The following is a 23,151-nucleotide window of genomic DNA, read 5'->3' on the forward strand; positions in this document are numbered from 1 at the left end:
ACGTATGACCTGATCCTATTCATATAATCACATTTTATTTCCACACACAGTACAGTCTTAACCACAGACAATGACTACCGCACATTTTCATTTGATCTCCTTACCTGGATCAGAAGATCTAAGGACAATAGACTCTTTTTCTAATAACCAGGCAGGTAAACCTCCCTAAAAAGAAAGTGAGAACCCATGTTAAAATGTATGTTCTATTAAATATATGTATAACTAGTTTTACAAAATATATGTTTTCTAGCCCAAGCAAGAATAGTAGCTGTACTGGGTATGTAGTCATCCCCTTTTCAAAAAATATTGAAGTCCTGCACTGAATTAGGCCACTTCCATGGAAGGCTTTTATGGCACAATCTGCCTGCTTAATCATGGATTCTGTCAAATTTAAGGTGCTTCCAACCAAGTACTGTATTTTCTTGTGCGATCACACTGCTTCATTCATGGAAGTTTACTGCAGGTCAAGATGTCATTCTTGTCAATTTTCAGGCTTGTGTTCTCTTGTTAGTTTGTCTGTCTTTTTTCTTACCAGAGAAAATCCATTATGGAAGACAGAATTGCCGCGCTGTATATTAGCACTGTTAGTTTCATGCATTATTCAACCTTCATCTTATTAAAGGGACTGTGCAGTTTAGCCGCCTGTTTTTACCCTAGAAGGAGGCCGTGGCAACAACATGCTGCGACCTCTGGAGAGACCAAAAAGAACCCGTTCTTTTGTGCCCCAGAAGGGGCGCCAAAGGTGCTCGCGTGCCATGATGATGCCCCTTGTGCACAGCACTGTTTGGGTGCTGCTCATGATGAGCATCATGATGGTGCACGCTGTGTAAATAGGGACACACCAAAATGATGCACAGGCAGTGTGGTGAGGGCTCGGAGCGTCCGGACACTTAGCCCTCACCGCGCCTACAGGCCAGCACAAAGCTGGTCTGTAGAACCCCTAGGTTAAACTTAAAAACTAGGAAATTATTTACCATGTCCCATTCTGCACATATATAAGGCCCTGCTCGCAGTATGACCAACAATCCAACCTCCTCAGTAAGCTGCAGGAAATACTCCAGATCTTGGTCACCCGTGAAATTGTAAACTCCTCGCTCAGGTTCATGAAAATTCCATGGCACGTACCTGGAAAAAACACCATATATAGTGCTCTTATCTTCTTGTGATAGATTAGAACCACCCAAAAGCAATATAGCTGCACTAGAAATAATCAGAAGTACTAATGGTTGTGATACAGAAAATCTTTTCAGCTTACAGAAAATATTTTCAGCAGACAGGGGAAAGCAGCTTGCTATTTTCTCTGTGTGAGAAAAATCAAACCATATTCAGAGAACGTCCTTCTCATAAGAAATTCTTTCATACTGTTGATTCTGTACACAGCTTATATAGAGAACTGTGTCAATGTTCTGTGTAACTGTATATAGTACTTTTGCTTTATGGGTTTTTGAATCAAAGCAACACCTTGATTATTTTTTAAAAGTTCATTTTCATAATTTTGAATGCTGAGTTTTTGCCAGATATTTATCTAAAGAGTGACAATGAAAGCATGATCTAGTTAGCATTTGTTGGAGCTGAGACTATTATACAAAGTATCATGAAGGAATGACAGATGGTTTTGTTTCTTTGAAGAAGCCTGTCTGAGGAAAAGTCTCTTGACTTGAGACATATTGGGCCTCGTTCAAATGCACCTTGGAGGGTTCCTTTTTTTTTCTCCAGATGAAACGGAACAAAGCACAGGACAAAACCTTTAATAACATACACAAGGAGGTGAAACAGAATGGCAAAGTTAGTATCTCTTCTGAAAACATTGTCAGTTTTAAGTACAGCAGATGTTATTCATCTATTTTTAGATTCAGAAATATATGCTTCTGTTCCTCCTGACTAGGCACAGACTAGGTAGACAGAAGCAATAAATCCTGAGCTAACAGATCTGCTCATCTTAATAGTAGCACCTTATTGTTGTTCTGAAAGGAAACATTTGCAAGTTTCAAGTCCAACAGGAACAAAAAACCAAAACACTAACTTGAATAGACTCCAGCTGCTCCTGCCCTGCCCTCCATCAAAGTCTAATCACAATCTTGTATCACCATACAAGCTGGCTTTTTGCTAATGGCTGCAGAGTAAAAAATAGTGTCTTATCTTCAGAGGCTGTCCCACCCCACAATTTGCATTACCACCTACGTTTGAATAGCATCAAGTCCGGCCATTTTCATCTTCAAGAGACGGTCTTTCCAATAGTACCGGGGGATACGGGAATAATGGATGCTTCCTGAGATGTAACGGAATGGTTGGCCATCCTTGAGGAAGCAGTTGCGCTCATAATCAATTCCAAAGCTTCTCTGGGATGTGGTCTATAAAGATAAGTAAGTTGGATAGGAGATTTTACTTTCAGAAAATGAGAAAAGCTTATTATAATGACAGTGATATAATCCTTGATCAGAAGATGCTTTAGGGAGAAAGAGAAGGAGGCAGGGAGAAAGAGAGGCTGCCTCTTCCACTGCCTCACTTGTGGTTCACATCCTCCCAGTTTCAGTCTATGATTTCTTTACTACAAAATGGGGATTTAATAATCACATAGACAAAATACAAAAATAAGAAAACTGCACTTATAAATAATAATAATAAGAAGAATAAGAATAAGAATAAGAATAAGAATAAGAAGAAGAAGAAGAAGTTTATTTGTATTTTCCCGCTTCTCCCAACGGATCAAAGCGGGATTACAACCAAAAATATCATCACAATAACCACCTTTGCATAACATCAGATATAACTTGCCTAGCCTGAGCATCATTTGGTCTCTGTAAACTCAACCAAAGTAGACACTTTGGCCTGTTACAGACAGCCAAAATAAAGCTGCTTCGAGTCACAGTGGAGGTATGTTGTTTAAATGATGCATGTGTCCTAAGAGTCCAGAAGCCCGCTCCAGTCCTTAGGGCTAAGCTGGCTTTGGGTGGCTCTTCTGGACGCTTAGGATGCCCATACCTCCACTGTGACTCGAAGCAGCTTTATTTTGGCTGTCTGTAACAGGCCTTTACTTCTCTTTTTTCCCTATTACTGAAACAATCTGTGCTAAACCAACATAAATATCATTTCACTAGATCGAAATTTCATCATACTTATAGGAAACCCACTGAAATTAATGAAACTTAAACTAGTCAAAACTAACTAAAGTCACATTTGCTTCCCTGAGTCTATTCTAAGTTAGACTAAGGAGTTTATCGCATTGCTAAAAAACCCTACTTAGCTCTGCCATGTTGAAGTCTCTTTGGGGATAAAGTCAGGTATTATCATATGCAAAATGCCAGGATAAAGTCAGGCTTATCCTGCCATTGCTGCTGGCTGAGTGCGGCCCGGCTAACTTCCGGTTAGAAGGATTATGATCCTTCATGCTCGATACAGTGAGGCAATCTCATGACATAAATCCTCACAACAATTGTGCCATTTGCTGTTAACAGCAAATTAATTCCAAAATAGCAATTAAGAAAAGACTGATGGTTGGCGCAGTGGTTATAAGCAGATCCAGTAGTATGAAGTTAGCATATGCTATGAACATTCCAAACACCTAATGATAAAACTACTCCATAGCGTCTATATACTCTATATAGTACCATAAAAACAAATACTTATATAATAATTGCAGCAATGTTAACTCACAACATTGGGATAGTTCTAAGCAGTAAGATCTTACAGTAAGATCATTTGTGCATTATACTTTGCACAATTAAAATGATGTTTACAAGCATACATATAACAACCTTGTAATGCTGACAGAGCACTTTCCGCCTTTTTTATTGCACAGCTGAAAAAGTGCTTATAAAAAGCTCATCAGCAAAATGCTTTCAGAGAACAGCAATATGACCAGGTAATAAAAACTGCCTTTAGACCTTTCATATTGTACAGCTAGAGCAACTCCCATAAATGATTTTAATAGAGATTTCAAACAGGCTTAACAGCTTTGCAAGAACAATCGGGGGAATTCAAATACAAACAAAATGCAGAAAACTTAGCCCTGTATTACAGGGTGGAGACAAAAATTATAAAACAATCCCAAAACAAGATAAGAAAGTACTATTTTGTTTGGTTTATTGGTATAGTTTGATAAGAGTTTTAGTAATTGAACCGTGTAAAAGAAGTTGCCCTGTTTTAAATGCAAAGCACCAATAAAATAGCACCTCCACAGTCCTAAAACAGTCTAAAGTAACAATTAAGTCGTCTTATAATTTTCTAGTCAGAAGTAAGTAGGTTATTCTCTACTAAGTCCATTTTGAATTAAAACCTCACAGTACTTCCATATAAAGATTTTATTGTGCGATACCACTGCCATGTTCATGCACCTGGTGTTTCAGAAGCCACTGCGCAGCTATCTCTTTAGTGCTTCGATGTTCTAAATCAAAAGTGGGGAACCATAGAACCCTCTAGGGCTTCTTGGAACTTAGACAGTTCCATCTAATAGGTCCTCCACCCATAGGTCCTCCACCCCCCGAGGGGGATATGGGCCTTCAATCCCACTTTGACTAGGAAATGGTCTGTCCATGACAAAGCAGTGGTGAGGGAGTTGGGTATTGGGGGCACTGTGCTCCAGTGGCTTCGTTCCTACCTCTCGGGCAGATTCCAGATGGTGATGGGTTCTAAAAGAGAGCTGACATCTGGCATCCCTCAGGGCACAATCCTGTCCCCCATGTTGTTCAACATTTACATGAAGCTGCTGGGAGAGATCATCTGGAGACATGGGGTGTGGTGTTATCAGTACGCTGATGACACCCAAATATGGTTCTCTATGTCTCCGACTGTTGCAGTGACTAAGGATGGCATCTCTCCTCTGAATGCTTGCCTTGGGTTGGTAATGGGCTGGATGAGAGAAAACAAACTCAGGCTGAATCCAGAGAAAACGGAGGTACTAGCGATAGGAACCCAAGTACATGCAAGGAAATTTGTCAACCAGTCCTGGATGAGGTCACACGTCCCCTAAAGGACAAAGTTCACAGCTTGGGAGTACTCCTGGACTCGTCATTACAGTTGTCATCTCAAGTTGATGTGATATTTATTATTATCAGTGATAGCCAGCATGGCTAATTATGAAGAATAATGGCAACTGTAATCCAACATCACCTTTAACTCTGTTTTAAATAAGACATACATATAATTATGTACCACATTGTACTAAATTAATATATTTGTGGTTGATTTGCATAGTTCTATTCTGGCTTCTACCTACAGGCCCTAGTTTGAGATCTGAATCATGCAGCCTTTCTGTTTGTGCTCTTCCACATTCTTCTGGTGGTGTTTGTTTCTCATGCTAAAGTCATCACCAATTCCCCCTCCCTTTTTAATGCAACATATGGACTGCTTTGATGCAATATATGGTCTGATGACACTGTGTTATCAACAAAACAACAATAATAATGAATTATTTATTGTGAATAAGGAAATATTAGCAGAGTCAGGATTAAATTTTAACTCTCTGCAAAGTTAACTCCGTTGTTATTATGTGCCTTCAAGCAATTTCTGATTTAGGATGATTCTAAAATGAAATGATCATGGGTTTTGGGTTTTTTTTGTTTTTTTTTTTTGTATATTTCTTTCGGAGGGGGGGTTGCCACTGCTATATCTAAGGCTGAGAGAGTGTGACTTGCCCAAAGTCACCTAATCGGTTTCTATGGACAAGCAGGGATACAAACCTTGCTCTCCAGAGTTATAATCCAACACTCAAACCACTAAATCAAATCGCACTACAACATGCTGGCTCAACTAAAGGATTTCATGGAAAACTGAGACACGAGTTCATGACTACTGTGGAATATGGAACAATGAAACGATCTGCAAAATAAAAACATCAAGAAAAGATGCTGTCTTAGTGGGGTGAGCAGAGTGTGGGATAAATGTTGAAATCACAGCAGCATTATCAGACCCTTTTTAAAACATGGCTAAAGCATTTGCATAACTTTTCCCTCATGCCTATATTCTATACAAAGCCATGATGAAGGAGAAAGAATATCAGTAGGATTATGCTGACTTTGATGAAGCCTTGTGCTAGGAAATGCTTCCGTCAAATTCAAGAAATGATCTGGTCATTCATAACGGGATGCAATATTTGTTGAAAATAAGCTGTAATAACTTTGCCTCTTGGATGGTCAACTCATACCCACCTACAGAGTTGTCAAAAGCTGTACAGCTGTTTTTACCTTAAGCAAGAGAAGTGCTTAAAATATGTAATAATGCCCACCTATCACTTACTCCAAAGACTAATAGGCTTTTAAAATCTCTAGTTCAATCTTCTTCAATATGGCACCCTCCACATGTGTTGGTTTAGAACTTCCATCATATGTAGCCAGCATTACTACTAGACAGGATGAAAGGGGTTGGTGTTGTAGTTCAACACAACTGGGGGGCATTAACAGCTTTTTCGTATCACCTCCTTCCTCTCTAGTTCTGATTTCCCCTTTGGCTAAAGAGAACAGGTCACCTTGGGATGAGAGGAGTAATGGCTGTCTTTTCATCTGGTTTAATGGGTACAAAGTACAGCTGCTTAGGATCTTGCTTAGGATCTATCACATCACTGTGTGTGTCTACTTGTTTCTACACCTTTATGAAAACTCTTAATCTCTAAACATGAATGCAAGAAAGGATTAGAAAAAGCCAGATGCCTGATGGTAGCATAGTTATTTGGGAATAAATCCCATGGCTCTAACTGACATATACTTCACAGTGAATGTGCATATGTGTATTGTAGGTTACTGTTGTTTTCTTCTCCAGTACTTGCTCTTTAAAAGGCAATGAGCAGGGAAAGGAGAGAATGAGATACATCAGTTGTTAAATACTGTTTCTAAAGCATTTTCCTGATTAGTCTGTGGACAAATCAATAAATAAATGTTTAGGGATTCCTCTTCTGTTTCTTGGGCAGTGGCATAAGAGTATATTAACAAAATATTTTAAAGAAGAAAAGACATACAGTACTTGCTAATTATGTGAGATGACTGTCTATTCTTCCCATCCACCTGATGGCCTTCTCCTTAGAAACTACGGCAACTACATTACTGCACTTACCAGGATTATTCAGCTCTTCCTAATAAAAGTACAGTACTTTCTAAAGAGGCAGGAGTTCAATATTTCAGGATTGGTGATTGGAGGCATTAAGTCTTGCACCAGAGGGAATCATTCGTATCTGGAGCAGTTTGTTCTGCTACTCTATATAACACATAGGCATTGTGGGTTACAGTTGTCAGGTCTTCAGCTGGCCTCACAACTAAAGCCCATATGCAAATATACCTCTCTTTCTCTAGGCTCTATGGCACCAACTATAATTGAATATTGCAAACAATCACAATGTAAGTCCCAATATCAATATTTAATAGTACAACAATGTATACATTAAATTGGACATGTATATGCTGTTCCCAGAGTTCCAAGCATTCAGTGAGATGCCAGTGTGAATTTACCCTTTTGTTTTAATTCTGAATACACAACTGAAAACATTGCCTTATTCAAAGGGGAAAGGGTCTACTCCTCAGCCCTGGCAACTGCAGCTCCTCTCCAGCTATCCCTCTCCTCCTAAATCTAACCAATAAGTATAGCCTCTTCCTTAGGATTTCCCCATCCACTGGGCCAAACTCATACTCATAGGGATTACATAAACAATAGCAGAGAATAGGGGGACATGTGACCTTCTAGATATTGTTGGACAACGACTCCCACCACCCTCTGCCACTGGCTATGCTGGCAAGAGCTGATAGAAGTTGTAGTCCAAAAGTATATGGAGGGCCATGTTATCTAATCCTGACAGAAGGAAGTCTCACCAAGCTGAAATAGAGCTTCACTTAAATGGCACTTTACATTTGCATACCACCTCCTTCCTCTCTAATTCTGATTTCCACTTCACTGGCAATCTTTAGGGGTAAAACTTAGGTAATGTGTTAAATGCCTAGTTTCCTTTAAAACTGTCATGTTATTACCTTTAAAAATAATATACAGCAAGTGGGGGCTGATCAGTCTCATGATCATGGCTGTCGTAAGGATGGTGTTCAATATTCTCTCATCCAAAGCTATTTGCTCCAAAATGGAGGCAAATGCACATCTTCTGCTATGGAAAGGCTGGGATGAAAGCAAACTGAAATTGTTTTAATTTCTGGTTGTCATGCAGCTGTTAAGTGTGCAAGAGTCTACGAACCAATGAAGTAATCCTAAAGACAGAAGAATTTGCCAAAGGGTAAAGAAATCAATCTGATTTGGGGCTAGACAATTGTGGGCTAGACAATACAACTGTCAGGTGGATTTGTAATTGGCTGAACAGCCGAACCCAAAGGGTGCTCAGCAATGGCTATTCTTCATCCTAGAGAGAAATGACCAGTGGTGTGCTACAGGGTTGTGTCCTCGGCCCAGTGCTAACTCTATTTCACTTCATATCACTTGAGTTTTGAGCTAAAGATGCTGGTGAAGGAGCTCCATCTTCTGAGGCAATATACCTGTGGTGATCCAAGGGGGAAATTCTCCAAGACCTAGAGAGTTTATAGGGCACATCACTCAGGCTATCTGCTGAATCCAGAATATTTTCCCTCAAGTAATTTGCTGCCACCATATAATGATCCACAGAGGCAGTAAGACTCCTTGTTATATACTAAAACCCAAACATCTTTACTGGTGAACCCAGCCCAGAACTGTCATTAAATACCAAATAACAAATGGTCTTTTTTGAGGAGCAGTTTTAAAAATATTTTATTAACTCTTTTCATCTTTAATCCATCAACACAGTTTAAGAAATACAGAAATTAAAAAAACACGCAATTTATAAAATAATTTAAATAAACACAAGAGTTTACACAGCAACAACTACTGGTATAACAGAGAACCAGGCCTCTATATATTTTCATAGAGATGAAATATTACATATCGGTTATAATCTACAATCTTAACTTGCTGTGTCACTTTCTTTCTACAGTGCAATTTATCTGAGTCTGAAGCCTTTTGCTCTATAGTTCAATTTATTTGTTTTCAATTAATTTTTGTGTAAATTTATTTTTTGTTTATGTTTTCTGGGTCAGTTTTAGGTCCAGCAGAAAGCCACGAAAAGAAAAGTAGTGATTTATACCAGAGACCACTATTATCTCTCTAATAAAGAGGTAACAACCCTATTACTGGAGCAATTTATATGCCTTGTTTTTAATGCATTCTGCTTCTTGACAAAATCTAAGCATAACTTCCACACTACTGTCATATGTGCATATATGTTCCCCACCCATGGGGAAAGTAGAACATTTCCTTCTACTTTTTCATTGCCCTCTCAACCTGCACATTAATTCCTGTCCTACTAGACAATACTTTAAGCCTCACTTACATCCTGAGTTTATGTTGCAATCGTTCTTTGGCATTTGTCAGATTCTAGCCTATATTTAGCACCTACTCTCTTAACTGGCAAATCCAGCAGGTTTCAATGGAACAGGCTTTGTGGGAGGAACAGAAGAGAATGTTTTCAGCAGAGGACCCTCCGCATTCACTGGGTTAGGGGCATGGGGCTCCCATGAAAGGGGGGGATGAAATTTTAAAAAACACTAAAAAAATTTTACCTGAGAGAATACCTCTCTAGGAATCTTTATGTCTTCCAGGGCAATTCTATGGTCAAGATCTGCCAGATGCTGACCATGAAACTGCATTGAAGGAACTACAAATGCCTAGAAAAATGTTCTCTCTAGGAATCTCTACATCCTCCAGCGTGACTTTTGGCAGAAGTTGACAAAAGAGTCATATTAAACAAATCTGTGAATAATCAAAGTTGCAAAAGTCAAAGCTGCAAGAGTGGAGGGTCACCTGTAGATGCTGTTCTCCTTTTAATAGCTTCTTGTCATAAGGACATGCATACACCGTTTACTTAATGCTTGAGTCTTGACATCACTCTGCATACAGCTATCTCTAATACAAGCAAGGTTACTACCTACGGTTCAAGAGAAAATAGCACCTAGGAGAGTAGCATTGTGTTCTCAGGCAGTCCAAAATCATGACACAAGGGCCTGATAGCATAGTTCCTCCCCAAAACCTTGTAGGCTCTAACATTTCATTTGAAGAACCTTTTACTAGCCATGCCACAAAGTCTTTTGAGAAGATCTTTTTGTGGCAAGGGTCTGATTTGGTGAACTGTTTTCTAAACTCCCCACCAATACAGAGCAATCTGGATCTTTTCTAATCACAGGTGGCATTAAGTGATAGTACAAAAATACATCAGTAACTAAAACTGGGCTATAACAATCCTATGCAGACCTATCAGGAGTGAACTCAAGTGAATGCAGATGAAATAATTTTAAGTAAAGACACTTAGGATTGCATTTGAATCACATGTGCTTTTACTGCATATACATTTTTAATGCCAAATAAATCAAAGAGGAAGGAATTAACCACACACTGTTAAAAAAGCAACAAGAAAGAAATAGGATGGATTCTCCCATAGGTATGGCACAAGATACCCAAATAGAAGACTGCTGTTCAAATCAATGGCTACTAACAAGACCAGTTTAAAGATTATGACTTGTCAAGGCTGTCAAGTCAAGTCATAATCTTTAAACTGGTACCATGAGACTTAAAAGTGACTAACTTTAATTGGATCAGGGCTGTTTTTCATTCCACTTTTAAATCTAAACTTCAAGTATAGTGTATCCTCCACATTTACTGGGGTTAGGGATGCAGGACCCCTGAGAAAGTGGAAAAACTGCAAATAAAAAACCCATTATTTTTAATCTCTAGGTCACTGATGGTGAACCTTTTGAGGTTCGCGTGCCAGGAGCGGGGCTTCAGCCCCCCAGGACAGGGCTGTGTGCTGGGGGTGGGGCTTCCAACCTCCAGGGGTGGGGCTTCTCCTCTCACCCTTTCCCCAGCCCCCAGCTGTCTCTGAGAGACAGCTGTGGGTCAGCAAAAGCCTGTGGGGGGAGGAGCCATGCGCACAAGCCCAGTCCTCCTCTTTCCCGACCTTTCCTGACTCCCAATGGGCTCTCTGGAGCCCACTGGGGGTCAGGGAAGGTAAGTGAGGAAGAAGAGGAGTAGGCACATGGCCTGCCTTCCTCTTCCTGAATCTTTGCTGACTCCCAACGGGCTCTCTGGAGCCCGTTGGGGGTCAGGAAAGGTGTGAGGAAGAGGAAGAGGACTGGGCATGTGGCCTGTCCTCTTCTTCCCGGACCTTTCCTGACCATCAATGGGCTATCTGGAGCCCACTGGGGTTCAAGAAAGGTAAGTGAGGAAGAAGAGGACTGGACACACGCCTGTCACTCTTACCCACGGACCTTTTCCTGCCCCCAGTTGTCTCTCCAAAGACAGCTAGAAGCCAGCAAAGGTTCCTGGGGAGGAGCCACTGGCACACACTGGTCGCTCCTCCTCCCTCTGTCCCTTTCCCAGCCTCTAGCTCTCTTGAAGAGGCAGCTGAAGGCTGGGAGAGAGCTAGGAGGAGGAGCCAAAGGCATGCACCTCTGGCTCCTTCTCCCCAGCACCATTTTCTGGGTTCCAGCTGTCTCAGAGAGAAAAGGGAAGGAGGAAGAAAAACGGGCACACATGTTCCTGTTCCTCCTTCTCCCGGGCCCGTCCTTGGCGAAATGGCATTGCATGTTCACCATCACGTCTCTAGGTCCTCCAGCGCAACTCTATGGTGAACTTCTGCAGGACAATGACCATAGAATTGTACTGGAGGACCTACAAATGCCTAGAGAAGTGTTCTTACTAGGAATCTCTAGGTCCTCCAGTGCAACATCTGGTGAAAGTTGGCCAGAGTCATGCTGAAGGACCTAAACATATCATATTAATTAAATCCACAAAATCAAATCTGCAAATGTGAAGGATTGATTACTAGAAACAGTACAAGTAGTCTTATAACACTGTGTTTTCCTTACACAATATAATTCAAGACATTAATAATTTTAATTTAATGTAAACAATTTAATCTAAACACTTGTCCAGCAGCTTTCAAAATAAATCTCTGGGACTTGATTTTTGACACCAGATGACTGGCTGCACAGGCCCAAGGAAAGAAACATATTCCAAAGCTGCTATACTGATGAGGGAGAACGCAGAATGATCTCCGTTATTTCTGCTCTACTCCCCAATCTCATTGGTATTCCAAAGTACATGGTCCCTGGGCTGACATATACAAAAGAGCTCTGTCCAACTTTATACAAACCAACGAAGAAGGGATTCACGAGATAGACACCAATATTAAGAGGAAATATCTGCCCTCCATGAGTGTGCCCAGATAAGATCAAATTTATATCTGGGTGAGCTTGAAGAGCCTTTTTGACAGCAAGAGGCTGGTGGGCCAAAAGAACTATTGCATGATCACTGTTACAGCCTCCTAAAGCCTTCTTTAAATCCATGCCATGCCCTGGATAATGCAATGCATTAGCCTCTATGTCGTCAACCCCTGCCAGACAAAACCATTCAGTATCTCTATTTTTGGGAGACATTATCTTTACGTTCTCATTGTGGAGAGGATGAATCTTGAGTGACTTCAGCAATTCAAACCAGTTGTTGACATCACAGGTATAGTACTCATGGTTCCCAGTGACAAAAAAAGTCCCCAGTGGGGACTCAAGGTTGCCGAGAGGTGCCACAGCTGCTCCAAGACGTTTCACCTCAGAATCAGTCAGGTCACCAACAATGACAGTGATGTCTGGTTTTAAATCTTTAACCATTGCCACAATCATTTCAAGTTTGGTCTTCCCAACAGTCGGCCCCAGATGAATATCAGAAAGTAATACTATCTTCATGTTATCCATAGACAATGGCAGTTTGTCAACAGGAATGGCGACCGACTTCACTGCAGGAGGTTGCGAAGCATTGAAAAGCCCAAGAATAGTTAATGCAATTGTTATTGTAACTGCTAAAACTGGTTTCATGGCCAGTTTACCATTTTTAATTATTGCCTTTGTATCTCTTTGGATCAAGAATTTATAAACTAGTTCCAGAGACCCTAGGGTGAACAGGAAGAAAATAAGGATAATGTAGCTTCCAAGACAGGTGAAAGCAACTAGAGAGAATAAATAAGGCTCCTCTGTGACAAGAAACAGCAAAGTAAAAAAGCTTGAGTGTGACAAAATCAGGAAAATGAACACAACTGTTTTCCATAAGACAAAACAGAATGAACTGGTGGCTGACAATCTGTAGAACACAGTCACCAGGCGTCTCCATATGTAAAGGGACCCTATGAACATTAGGGCATTAGTAAATAATAACATCTGGAATCTGAGCAGATATCTCAATTTCTTCGCCTCAGTCTTTTCAACCAGGTACGTCCGTGAAACTACCATGGAGAAGAAGGCAATTCCAGCAATCCCAGCAACCTTTGCCTCAATCGGTAATTTCTTGAAGATCATCTCTATTCTTAAACGGTCCCAAATTCTTCCTTTCTGCAAGAGCTTCAGTAAGCAATAAGGTAGCTCTGGATGGAGTTCTTGATCTATTCAGCCTGAAACCAGGAACTACTATCAGCTTTGGAAAATTAAGTGCATTTCTCTTCCAAGTGTGGAAACCAGACAAAAGCAACTGATGATACACAGCACTTAGCAATACCATTTAGAATGAGAACTGTTCATTTATTAAAAAAAATATTGAGATCCTGCATAAATAAAAGCATATTCAGCAGCCTACAACTCAAACAGTATATTGGTTAAATATTAACACTTTTCTTTTTCTACAAAGCGTTTTTACTCTCTAGTGTTAAAACATTTATCATATCAGCAAAATCCACAAGAACTGTACACAATTCATCCCCTAAATGAGTGTGGTCTGCTGGGGAGGGGTGGATATTAAGGAAATCTAAAGCTTTTCTTTAAATACAGAGGCTTATAGTTAATATTTCTTAAACCCTGCTTTTTGCATAAGAGTTTACTCATCTTATTTTAAGATAGATAGATAGATATATTGTGAAGGCTATAAACATGAGATTTCCAATTCAAATGTCAGCTGTAAACTCACTGGACAACTTTCTGAAACTTGGTCTCTCTTTCTCTCTCTCATATACACACCTGGGTAAGATGTAAGTATTTGATAGGATTGTTGTAAGGATTACTGAAATAATATTTGTCAGATATCAGAACTGAGAGTGTATGTGTATGTACATGGTACTTTGCTCCTATCAAACAAATGTTCCATGCACTTGATATAAGTGTGACATGCAGCTCAAAATGTAAAAGGCTATCATAAGTCACCCCAGCACCAGAAAGTGTGTGCCTACTTCACTTGAACTATTTATGCTGCTCATCACTTAGACTATATCAGGTGCATGGAACAATTTTACCTCCTGATATTTCAAACTTTAGCACCCAGAAGCCTCAGCCTTCAGGGTCAATGATAAGAGATTTTGAGTTTGACTTCAAAATATCTGGAAAGCCAAAGATGTCTCAACCCTGGCTTACATTCCCACTGAGTTTAAAGAGATTACTAACATTCTAGGCAATGCTTCTTGCGCTGCTTAATAAATGTTGGTTAGTAGTGGCACTGCTATGACCCATTACAACTATGTGTGGAAAGAAAAACATGGAATAACTGCTGCGCAAGATACGCTAGTTCTGATTTTCTGTTTCTGAACTGAAAAAGTGGTGCCACAACGTCAAGAGGACAATTCCCAACCCATGAACATGAAGATCTCACTATCCACATTTACAAGAACACCGTTTTGTTCACTCTGAATAATAGAAGCCTGAATCACTTAGCTTTTTCAAGTCATACATGCAGTAATATGATCATTAACGAAAACCAGAATCTATGTATTGGCAATGTATGAGATACAGAATAGTTTACATGTTTAAATCTTTTAACAGTTATATTCACTATAATCCCATTCTTCACAAGAAGGATGCTGTCTAAAAAACTCATTTCCAACATGTAGTGCTTTCAATTCCTTAAACATATTTCTAACCAAGGTTTTTACCTAAATATGACCATTCACAGCAACCAAAAACATACCATCCATCAAAACAAACATCACAACACCATTTGATCCTATTAATAAAGGTATAGTATTGTTCATTCCCCTTAACGTACTTTACATACAATGGTACATACCAGCTCTACTAAGGATAGTTATTGCTACTCAGGAAAAAGGAAGCTGTTGTCTATGAAGTATATCCAATACTGTTAAGAAAATCATTGCTACTCTTTTTAATTACCTAGTAGCTACAGTACCTGCCCATGCAAATCACAGTCTGTAATATCTGTTAGCCTCTAGCAAAAAGAGTTACACAATACAAAGTACAAAGAGATGTAATCTGTGTGCCAAGAACCATCAGGACAGGTGACAATTTTCCTCGTCTGCTTCCTCAACACAAATGTATAGTAGTACTCATGTGGAATAAGGCTACATTGCAACCAAAATCTTGCACACAATTATATAAAAATAATTTTAAAAGGACAATAATTTTATAAAGAATGGGCTCCATTGGGCAGTCTCAACCTGGATTATTTCTGCAGTGTATTTTCAACCTCAGGCCCCATACAGACAGGCCAAAATAAAGCTGCTTCGGGTCACTTTGGATGTATGCTGTTTAAATGATGCATGTGTCCTAAGAGTCCAGAAGCCATGCCAAAGCCACAGTCCAGTCCTAAGTACTGGAGCACAGCTTTGGAGCAGCTTCCGGACTCTTAGGACACTTGCATCAGTTAAACCACATACCTCCAAAGTGACCTGAAGCAGCTTTATTTTGGCAGTCTGTATGGGGCCTCAGTTTTTATAGAAAAGACCACATGATGATTTAGACTTTTAAAAAGACATTTTCAAACCTCTCTTCATTTGCCTCCATTAAAGACAACTTTCATTGGCCTAAATCCAGTTGCTGTTCCAAGTTGAGCATCAATGGGAGTTAACACACATGATTTACCAATTGAGAGATCACCACGCTACACTCTTAGTGTTGTGATTCCACCTTTACTGCTTCTGCTGCCTCCTGTGGCATTCTGGGGCTTGTAGTTCAGTGAGAACTAAGTGTTCTCTGGCTGAGAATTCTAAATGCCTTTCCCTCAACTGAAAATCCCAGAATGCCACAGGAGGCAACCAGAGCAGTAAAAAAACAATATAGCAGCACTAGAAGAGTGTTGTGCGGTAATCTCAATGGATCTATTCCATTTGGGACTAGCAACTAGTTTGTTGCTGTCAAGGCTGCCCTATCGTAGTGACGTCATAGCTGTGCGCGCCGTCTGGATGGTGCCACGCAGCTATGGCTTCATGGTGATGTGCTAGGGTTGCAGGGCGTGTGCATGTGCCGTCCCAAGGCACATGCACAAAGGGCCCATCTCTGCAGGGCCATTATTATTATTGCATCTTAATGTATCTGAGGAAGTGGGCTGAAGTGTAGGAAAGCTCCTGCTGCCAACTTCTTTCTTTCAGTGAGCCTCAAAGGAGCTACAAGATCTCTACTTATTATTATTGCATCTAAATGCATCTGAGGAAGTGGGTTGAAGTCTAGGAAAGCTCATGCTGCCACTTGTTTCTTTCTGTGAGCCTCAAAGAAGCTACAAGATCTCTCCAGAGACTCCAGGGAGACAAGAGCACTTCCTCAAAACCAAGTGGCAGAAGAAGGGCCAGGGAGGCTCCGTCACGTGACTGCGGCCATTCGCTTCAGTTGTTCTCTCTCAATTACAGTCAGAAGCCATGCTCCCTTCCCAGCATTCCTTGCCTCTTTTACATGGCAGTTTCAGATGTAATTCCTAGCCTCCCCCCGCCCCCCATAATGGCTGCTTGGCGCCGCTTTAAATGTGTTTTGGTTCAAGGCTGTGGAATTCTGGGAGTTGGAGTTGGTTCTGGACTCCAGAACGAACTCCCAACTCCCAGAATTCCATAGCCTTGAGCCAAAACACATTTAAAACGGCGCCAAACCGAGAGTGGATGTGGAGTGGCTCTAGAGGAGGGAGGAGTACTTACAGGGGAACCCAGTCCCTCAGAGGAGAGTGTCAGGAGCAGGAATAATGGCACCAACATGGCACTGCCAGGAAGGAGCCAGGCGGCCTGAGGAGAAGGAGAAGGACTAAGGAAGGCTTCTGGAGCCAGGTCCCACATGACTCGGATATCAGCTGACGAAGGGGCATTGAGGGAAGGGTGCCTCGCCCACACTGCCTTCGCCAACGGCCAATGAAAGCCTTGAGGAGGAGGCAAAGGGGATGGGCGCAAAATGGCGCCTCAAAGAGCTGACTGAGGCACCCAGACAGGAGCCTCAAGGAATAGTAGTACATTCTCCCTCACACACACAGACACACACCTTTTTGTGTGTTTCTACATTGGACAAATAGTGCACCTTCACTGCAACTGCCATGCCTCCATCCAATACAATCCTAGCGTTTTGACCTTTCTGAGGCACCAGCATGCTTGGGCTGGGAATGTGAAAGAGCAAGGCTGCATCCACACTGGAAAAATAACTTGGTTTGGCACCGCTTCCAGTCTTTTCTGTCTCAAGGCTATGGAATTCTGGGAGTTGGAGTATGTTGTGGGGCTGGGCCCCACAACATACTCCAACTCCCAGAATTCCATAGCCTTGAGACAGGGCAGTTAAAGCAACGCCAATCCGAGTTATCTCTCCAGTGTGGATGCAGCCTTGCTCTTTCACTTTCCCAGCTCTCCAGTTTCAAAGTCTGCTGGAGCCTCAGAAAAACTACAAATCCCAGGACTCTAGAAGATGGTCCCTTGGCAAACGATGCGGTATGAAAGTGAATCATTTCCACAGTGGAGACGCACCTTTGGTTTCAGGGCCCTGCCAGGTTAAAAGGGGAAATGGCCACCAGTTGGATTTATTTTCCTGTTTCGTTTTAAGTCCAATGTTTGGATGTTTGGGCGGCTAGATAGAAAATAGAGACGTAAAAAAAAAAACCCCAGAACCCGGCATTCCCAGGTGACCTCCCATCCAAGCACTAACCAGGCTTAACCCTGCTTAGCTTCCGATCAGACTAGTTTAGGCACATTCAGGGTGGTATGGTGTTGGCAACCAGGCTCCAATCTTTCCCTCTCTGCAATTCAAAGCCACCCCAAGAGGACTATGGCACACAGCACCGCCTACTAGACACCAGCAGAGGAAACCCTAGGCCACAGCCTCCTCTTCTTCCTCCTGCTTTGCTCAGAAAGAAGACAAGCCCCCAGTTCTGAGCAGCCACACAGACTCCCCACAACGCCCAACCAGGGGCCACTTCAACCCACAGGCCTCTGGTCTACTCTCCACAAATCCCCCTCATCTTGTCCTCTTGCTTCTAGAGGTCCACAAGGAGCCCAGATGCCTAGGCCGTCTCCTATCCAAACACTAAAAGGACCCAGACCTGCTTAGCATCCCAGATCAGACTCCAATTGGTGTCAACATGCTGAGGTCTCTTAGGGTGCATATCTATGGTAGAAGGAATGCAGCCTGACCCTACTTTAAGTGAAGTAGCTCCTTCCTTCAAAATGAAGGACACATGGAATGAAGAGCCACAGGAAGATGAACCCCAAATTCTAAAAATTGATCTCCGTCTGGGCATTGACAGGGGAAGTGTGACCCTGCTGGTGCTCTTGGACATCTCAGCGGCCTTCGATGCCATTGACCACGGTATCCTTCTGGAATGCCTGAGAGAGTTGGGTATTGGAGGCACTGCATTGCAGTGGTTCCGATCCTACCTCTCGGGCAGGTTCCAGATGGTATCACTTGGGGACAACTGTTCGGCCAAGAGGGAGCTCAAATCGGGGGTCCCTCAAGGTGCGATTCTATCCCCAATGCTATTCAACATTTACATGAAGCTGCTGGGAGAGATCATCCAGAGACATGGGGTGGGGTGTTATCAGTACGCTGATGACACCCAAATATACTTCTCTATGTCTCGGACTGAAGCAGTGACTAAGGATGGCATCTCTCCTCTGAATGCTTGTCTTGGGGCGGTAATGGACTGGATGATGGAAAACCGACTCAGTCTGAATCCAGGTAAGACGAAAGTACTTGCTATAGGAACCCCAAATCCAGGAATGGAGTTGTGTCAGCCAGTTCTGGGTGGGGTCACACTTCCCCTGAAGGATTCTGTTCGCAGCTTGGGGGTGCTTCTTGACTCGTCGCTCCAATTGACAGCTCAGGTGGATGCGACAGTCAAGAGCGCCTGCTATCACCTTCGTCTGATACGCCAACTGCGCCCCTTCCTGGAGCCGAGGGACCTGGAAACAGTAGTACACGCACTGGTAACCTCTCGATTGGACTTCTGTAATGCACTCTGCTTGGGGCTACCCTTGTGCCAAGTTCGGAAACTTCAGCTGGTACAAAATATGGCAGCCAGATTGATCACGGGAACTTCTAGGAATGACCATATAACACCAGTCTTGAAGTCCCTGCACTGGCTGCCTATTAGTTTCCGGGCAAAGTACAAGGTGTTGGTGATTACCTTTAAAGCCCTACATGGCTTGGGCCCAGAGTACTTGAGGGAATGCCTTCTTCCCTATTGTCCGTCCCACACACTAAGGTCCTCTGGAAGAAATCTACTACAGCCCAAAAAATCTAGGCTAACATCTGTCTCCCAGAGGGCCTTCTCTACTACTGCTCCTAAACTATGGAACGACCTGCCGGAGGAGATCCGTCACATTTCCACTGTGGCAGCTTTCAAGGAAGTACTCAAGACGGATCTCTTCCAGCAGGCCTTTCCAACTTAGTTACCCTCCCCAGATATAGAGATATTTGTCCCCTCATCTGTCTATTTCCCCCCGCCAATGTTTCTGCCTAATTTTTGTTTGTTCAATGTTTTAAATCTTTTAAATGTTTTAATATTATTACTGTTTAATTCTGTTTTAGTACTGGGAATGGTGGGGGGGGGGGTGGTAGGTCTAGGGTTTGATTTTGTTACTCTATTGTAATTTGTTGTATTTTATTTTTGTAACCCGCCCGGATTCTTCGTGATTGGGCGGGCTAGAAATAAATCTGTTATTTTTATATACAGTAAGTGAGGTGAAACTGCAATAAGAGAAATAGCGGAAAACAAATTACCAGGAACATGATATTCCAACTGAACTGCTGCAATCCACATTGACAGAGTCAACTCTAGTGCTAACCAACATATGTCAACAGATATGGAAAACAAAACGATGGCCAACAGATTGGAAGCGATCAATATACATCTCCATCCACAAAAAGGGAGACACAAGAGACTGCAGCAGCTATAGGACCATAGCACTGATCTCCCATGCAAACAAAATCATGCTCAAAATTCTGCAACATAGACTCCAACCATAAATGGAGAGAGAAATCCCAGAGGTTTAAGCGGGGTTCAGGAAAGGAAGAGGCACTAGGGACCACATTGCAAACATGTGATGGCTAATGGAGCACACCAAGGAACTCCAAAAGAAAAGTAGCATGTGCTTTATAGACTATAGGAAAGCCTTTGACTGCATAGATCACGAAAGGCTATGGAATTTCCTTAAAGACATGGGAGTGACAACACATCTGATAGTCTATTGAGGAATCTGTACTAACGACAAGAGGCTACTTTCAGAACAGAACAGAGAAACAGAATGGTTCCCAATTGGCAAAGGGATCAGACAAAGCTGTATCCTTTCAATCTATCTGTTTAACTTGTATGCAGAACATATTATAAGAAAAGCAGGCTTGGACACAGAAGAAAGAGGAGTGAAAATAAGAGGAAGGAATAACAACAGTCTAAGATATGCAGATGACACCATAGTACTGGCAGAAAACCTCACAAACCTGGAACACCTACTAAGGAAGATTAAAGAAGAAAGTGCAAAGGCAGACTTAATGTTGAACATAAAGAAGAATAATGACCACTGACAACCTTCACAAGTTCAACCTAGACAATGAACAAATAGAAATAGTAAAAGAATCCCCATACCTGGGATCAAACATTGATAGAAATGGGGACAGCAGTCAGGAAAACAGAAGACAATTAAGAATGGGGAGGGTGACTGTGACAGAACTAGAAAAGATTCTAAATGCAAAGATATACAACTGAGCAAAAGGTTACAATAATACAAGCCATTGTATTCCCTATTACCATGTATGGATGTGAGAGCTGGAGAGTTAAGAAAGAAGATGGGAAGAAAATCCATTCACTTGAGATGTGGTGCTGGAGAAAAGTGCTGAGGATCCCATGGACAGCCAAACGGACAAACAAATGGGTGATAGAGCAGATCAAGCCGTAAACCTCCCTGAAAGCCAAGATGACGAAACTGAGGCTGTCGTACTTTGGACACAACAGGTAGGCCTCATAGGAAAAGACAATAATGCTGGGAAAGGTGGAGGGACGTAGGAAGAGAAGAAGGCCACATGGTAGATGGATGGATTCTGTTAAGGAGGTCAAGAGTATGGGGTGAACAGTTGATGGCAGGGTGTCTTGGAGATGTTACATCCATAGGGTCACCATGATTTGAGATCAACTTGAGGACAGTTAACAACAACAACAAAGCTCCTTCCTAGGGGATGCTGGGATCCTCAGTTTCACAAGGTCTTCCGCCTCCTTTGGTTCACATCTAGCATCAAGCACTGTTTATCTATTTCAATGGATGTCATATTGAGGATAGAGCAAGGTTCTTTTCTTCTGCTCCAGACAATATTACACGGAAGAATGGATGCAAGCTACAGGAAAAGACAGCTGTGAATTTGCCAAATGTCTTGGATCCCATTTCCATGCTTAGAGTTTTCTTAGAATAATTCATTAGCCTGCTCTTTAGTTGGAAGCCTTCCACATTAACTTAGATTAGAACCTCAAGAATATGACTGTAAACATTAAGATAAACAGAGATGAATAAAATCAGCAGAGCTTCCATAGAAAGGGGAAGAATTTGGAAAATCTTAAAGTGGGGATTTCACAGATCACCAAAAAGTCATCAAGCAGTGTGTGACACTAGCCTCCTTCACATGTGGCACCAAGCCCTATTCCAACGGATGTCCTGGTGGCACAGTGATTAAATGCCTGTACTGCAACCACTCACTCACAAAACGTAAGCTTGCGAGTTCAATACCAGCGAAAGGGCTCAAGCTCGACTCAGGCTTGCATCCTTCCAAGGTATCTAAAGTTAGTACCCAGATTGTTGGGGGCAATTAGCTTAAACTTTGTAAACTGCTTAGGGAGTGCTTAAGTGCACTGATAAGCTGTATGTATTTGCTATTGCTATTGAGGATGGAGCAAGCTTATTTTCTGCTGCTTCAGAGAATAGGACCTGGAAGAATGAATGCAAGCTAGAGGAAAAGAGATTCCACATAAACATTAGGACGAACATCCTGACAGTAAGAGCCGTTCAACAGTGGAACCCCCTCTTTCAGAGATTTGGGGAGTCGTCATCTTTGAAGGTCTTATAGAAGAGGTTGGATGGTCATGTGTTGGAGCTGCGTTGACTGCGAGTTCCTGCATGGCAGGGAATTGGATTGCATGGCCCTTGTGGTTTCTTCCGGCTCTAGGATTGTGTGGTTTTTGTTTTAGTATAGGAGCTCCTTCCTAATGCATCCTGGGATGTGCAGTTTCACAAGGTCTTTCCCCTTCTCTGCCAAAGCATGCTGATACCTCAGAAAATTAGAAAGCCAAGGATTCTCTATGATGACCATGTCATCCTGGAGGAGAGAAGGCAGGCCAGCTCCATTAGGCCTTACCTTAAAAGAAGAAGGCCCTCCCGCTAGACACCATCATCCAGAGGGACAGAAGGGCAGGTCTCCTCCATTGGACCTAACCAAAGTAAGAAGATCCCCCCACCCCCAGTATTTCTGCTTGGTTCCAGCCTCAGAGGGAGAGAACATCTGCAGGACGTTTCATCTTACCCAATGCCATTCTCTTCTCCTTTTGTGTCCTGTCGTTTTAGATGGTAAGCCTGATGCCAGGGAAATGTCTAATTACAGCTGGAGTGAAAGCCTTTAAACAGAATGACATAAATACTCTCAGTAAATCCGGCAATAAACAAATAAGCAAAGCAGTAGAAAAAGAGCCTCATTTCACTAGCCTGGATGACCTTTAGTTTCATGGCCCTACCAGGTTACAAGGTGGAAGGGCCACCAGTAAGATTTCATTTCTATTTTGCTATAAGGATCAATTGAGAATAGAGAAGCAAAGAAAGGCAAGGAGCAAAAAGTCAAATCAAAGGGAATAAAAATTCACAAATTGTATGCTGTGAAAGCCTTTTGGTTGCAGAGCCAGGTATAAATACTGCCAAGCCATCATTGACCAAAGCAGTACAGAAGACAGAAAGAGCTGTTC

At 42.0% G+C, this 23,151-nt stretch overlaps 2 protein-coding genes across 3 annotated transcripts in view; both read right to left on the reverse strand.

Annotated features, from left to right (window-relative positions):
• The window catches only part of GLB1 (galactosidase beta 1), a 40,207-nt gene extending 23,174 nt beyond the window's left edge, over nucleotides 1-17,033 (reverse strand). For both annotated transcript variants that reach the window (XM_042475167.1, XM_042475168.1), the window contains exons 1-4: nucleotides 16,880-17,033; nucleotides 2,182-2,351; nucleotides 975-1,125; nucleotides 105-165 (exon numbers count right to left, since the gene is read on the reverse strand). In XM_042475167.1, the coding sequence (XP_042331101.1) occupies nucleotides 105-165; nucleotides 975-1,125; nucleotides 2,182-2,351; nucleotides 16,880-17,014 (517 nt within the window). In that variant the 5' untranslated portion in view covers nucleotides 17,015-17,033. The remainder of the gene's footprint in view (nucleotides 1-104; nucleotides 166-974; nucleotides 1,126-2,181; nucleotides 2,352-16,879) is intronic.
• Nucleotides 11,868-17,002, reverse strand: TMPPE (transmembrane protein with metallophosphoesterase domain). The gene is made up of 2 exons (XM_042475169.1): nucleotides 16,880-17,002; nucleotides 11,868-13,429 (listed from the first exon to the last, which is right to left on the reverse strand). The coding sequence occupies exon 2, from the start codon at nucleotides 13,335-13,337 to the stop codon at nucleotides 12,015-12,017; it is 1,323 nt and encodes a 440-aa protein (XP_042331103.1). The 5' UTR covers nucleotides 13,338-13,429; nucleotides 16,880-17,002; the 3' UTR covers nucleotides 11,868-12,014.
• Nucleotides 17,034-23,151: the final 6,118 nt, after the last annotated feature.

This window comes from Sceloporus undulatus, chromosome 6 (genome assembly GCF_019175285.1).
Source record: "Sceloporus undulatus isolate JIND9_A2432 ecotype Alabama chromosome 6, SceUnd_v1.1, whole genome shotgun sequence".
NCBI classification, from domain to species: domain Eukaryota; kingdom Metazoa; phylum Chordata; class Lepidosauria; order Squamata; family Phrynosomatidae; genus Sceloporus; species Sceloporus undulatus.

Excerpts from the sequence above, each read along its gene's own strand:
- TMPPE (XM_042475169.1), bottom strand. The coding sequence starts at position 13,337 with ATGATCTTCAAGAAATTACCGATTGAGGCAAAGGTTGCTGGGATTGCT.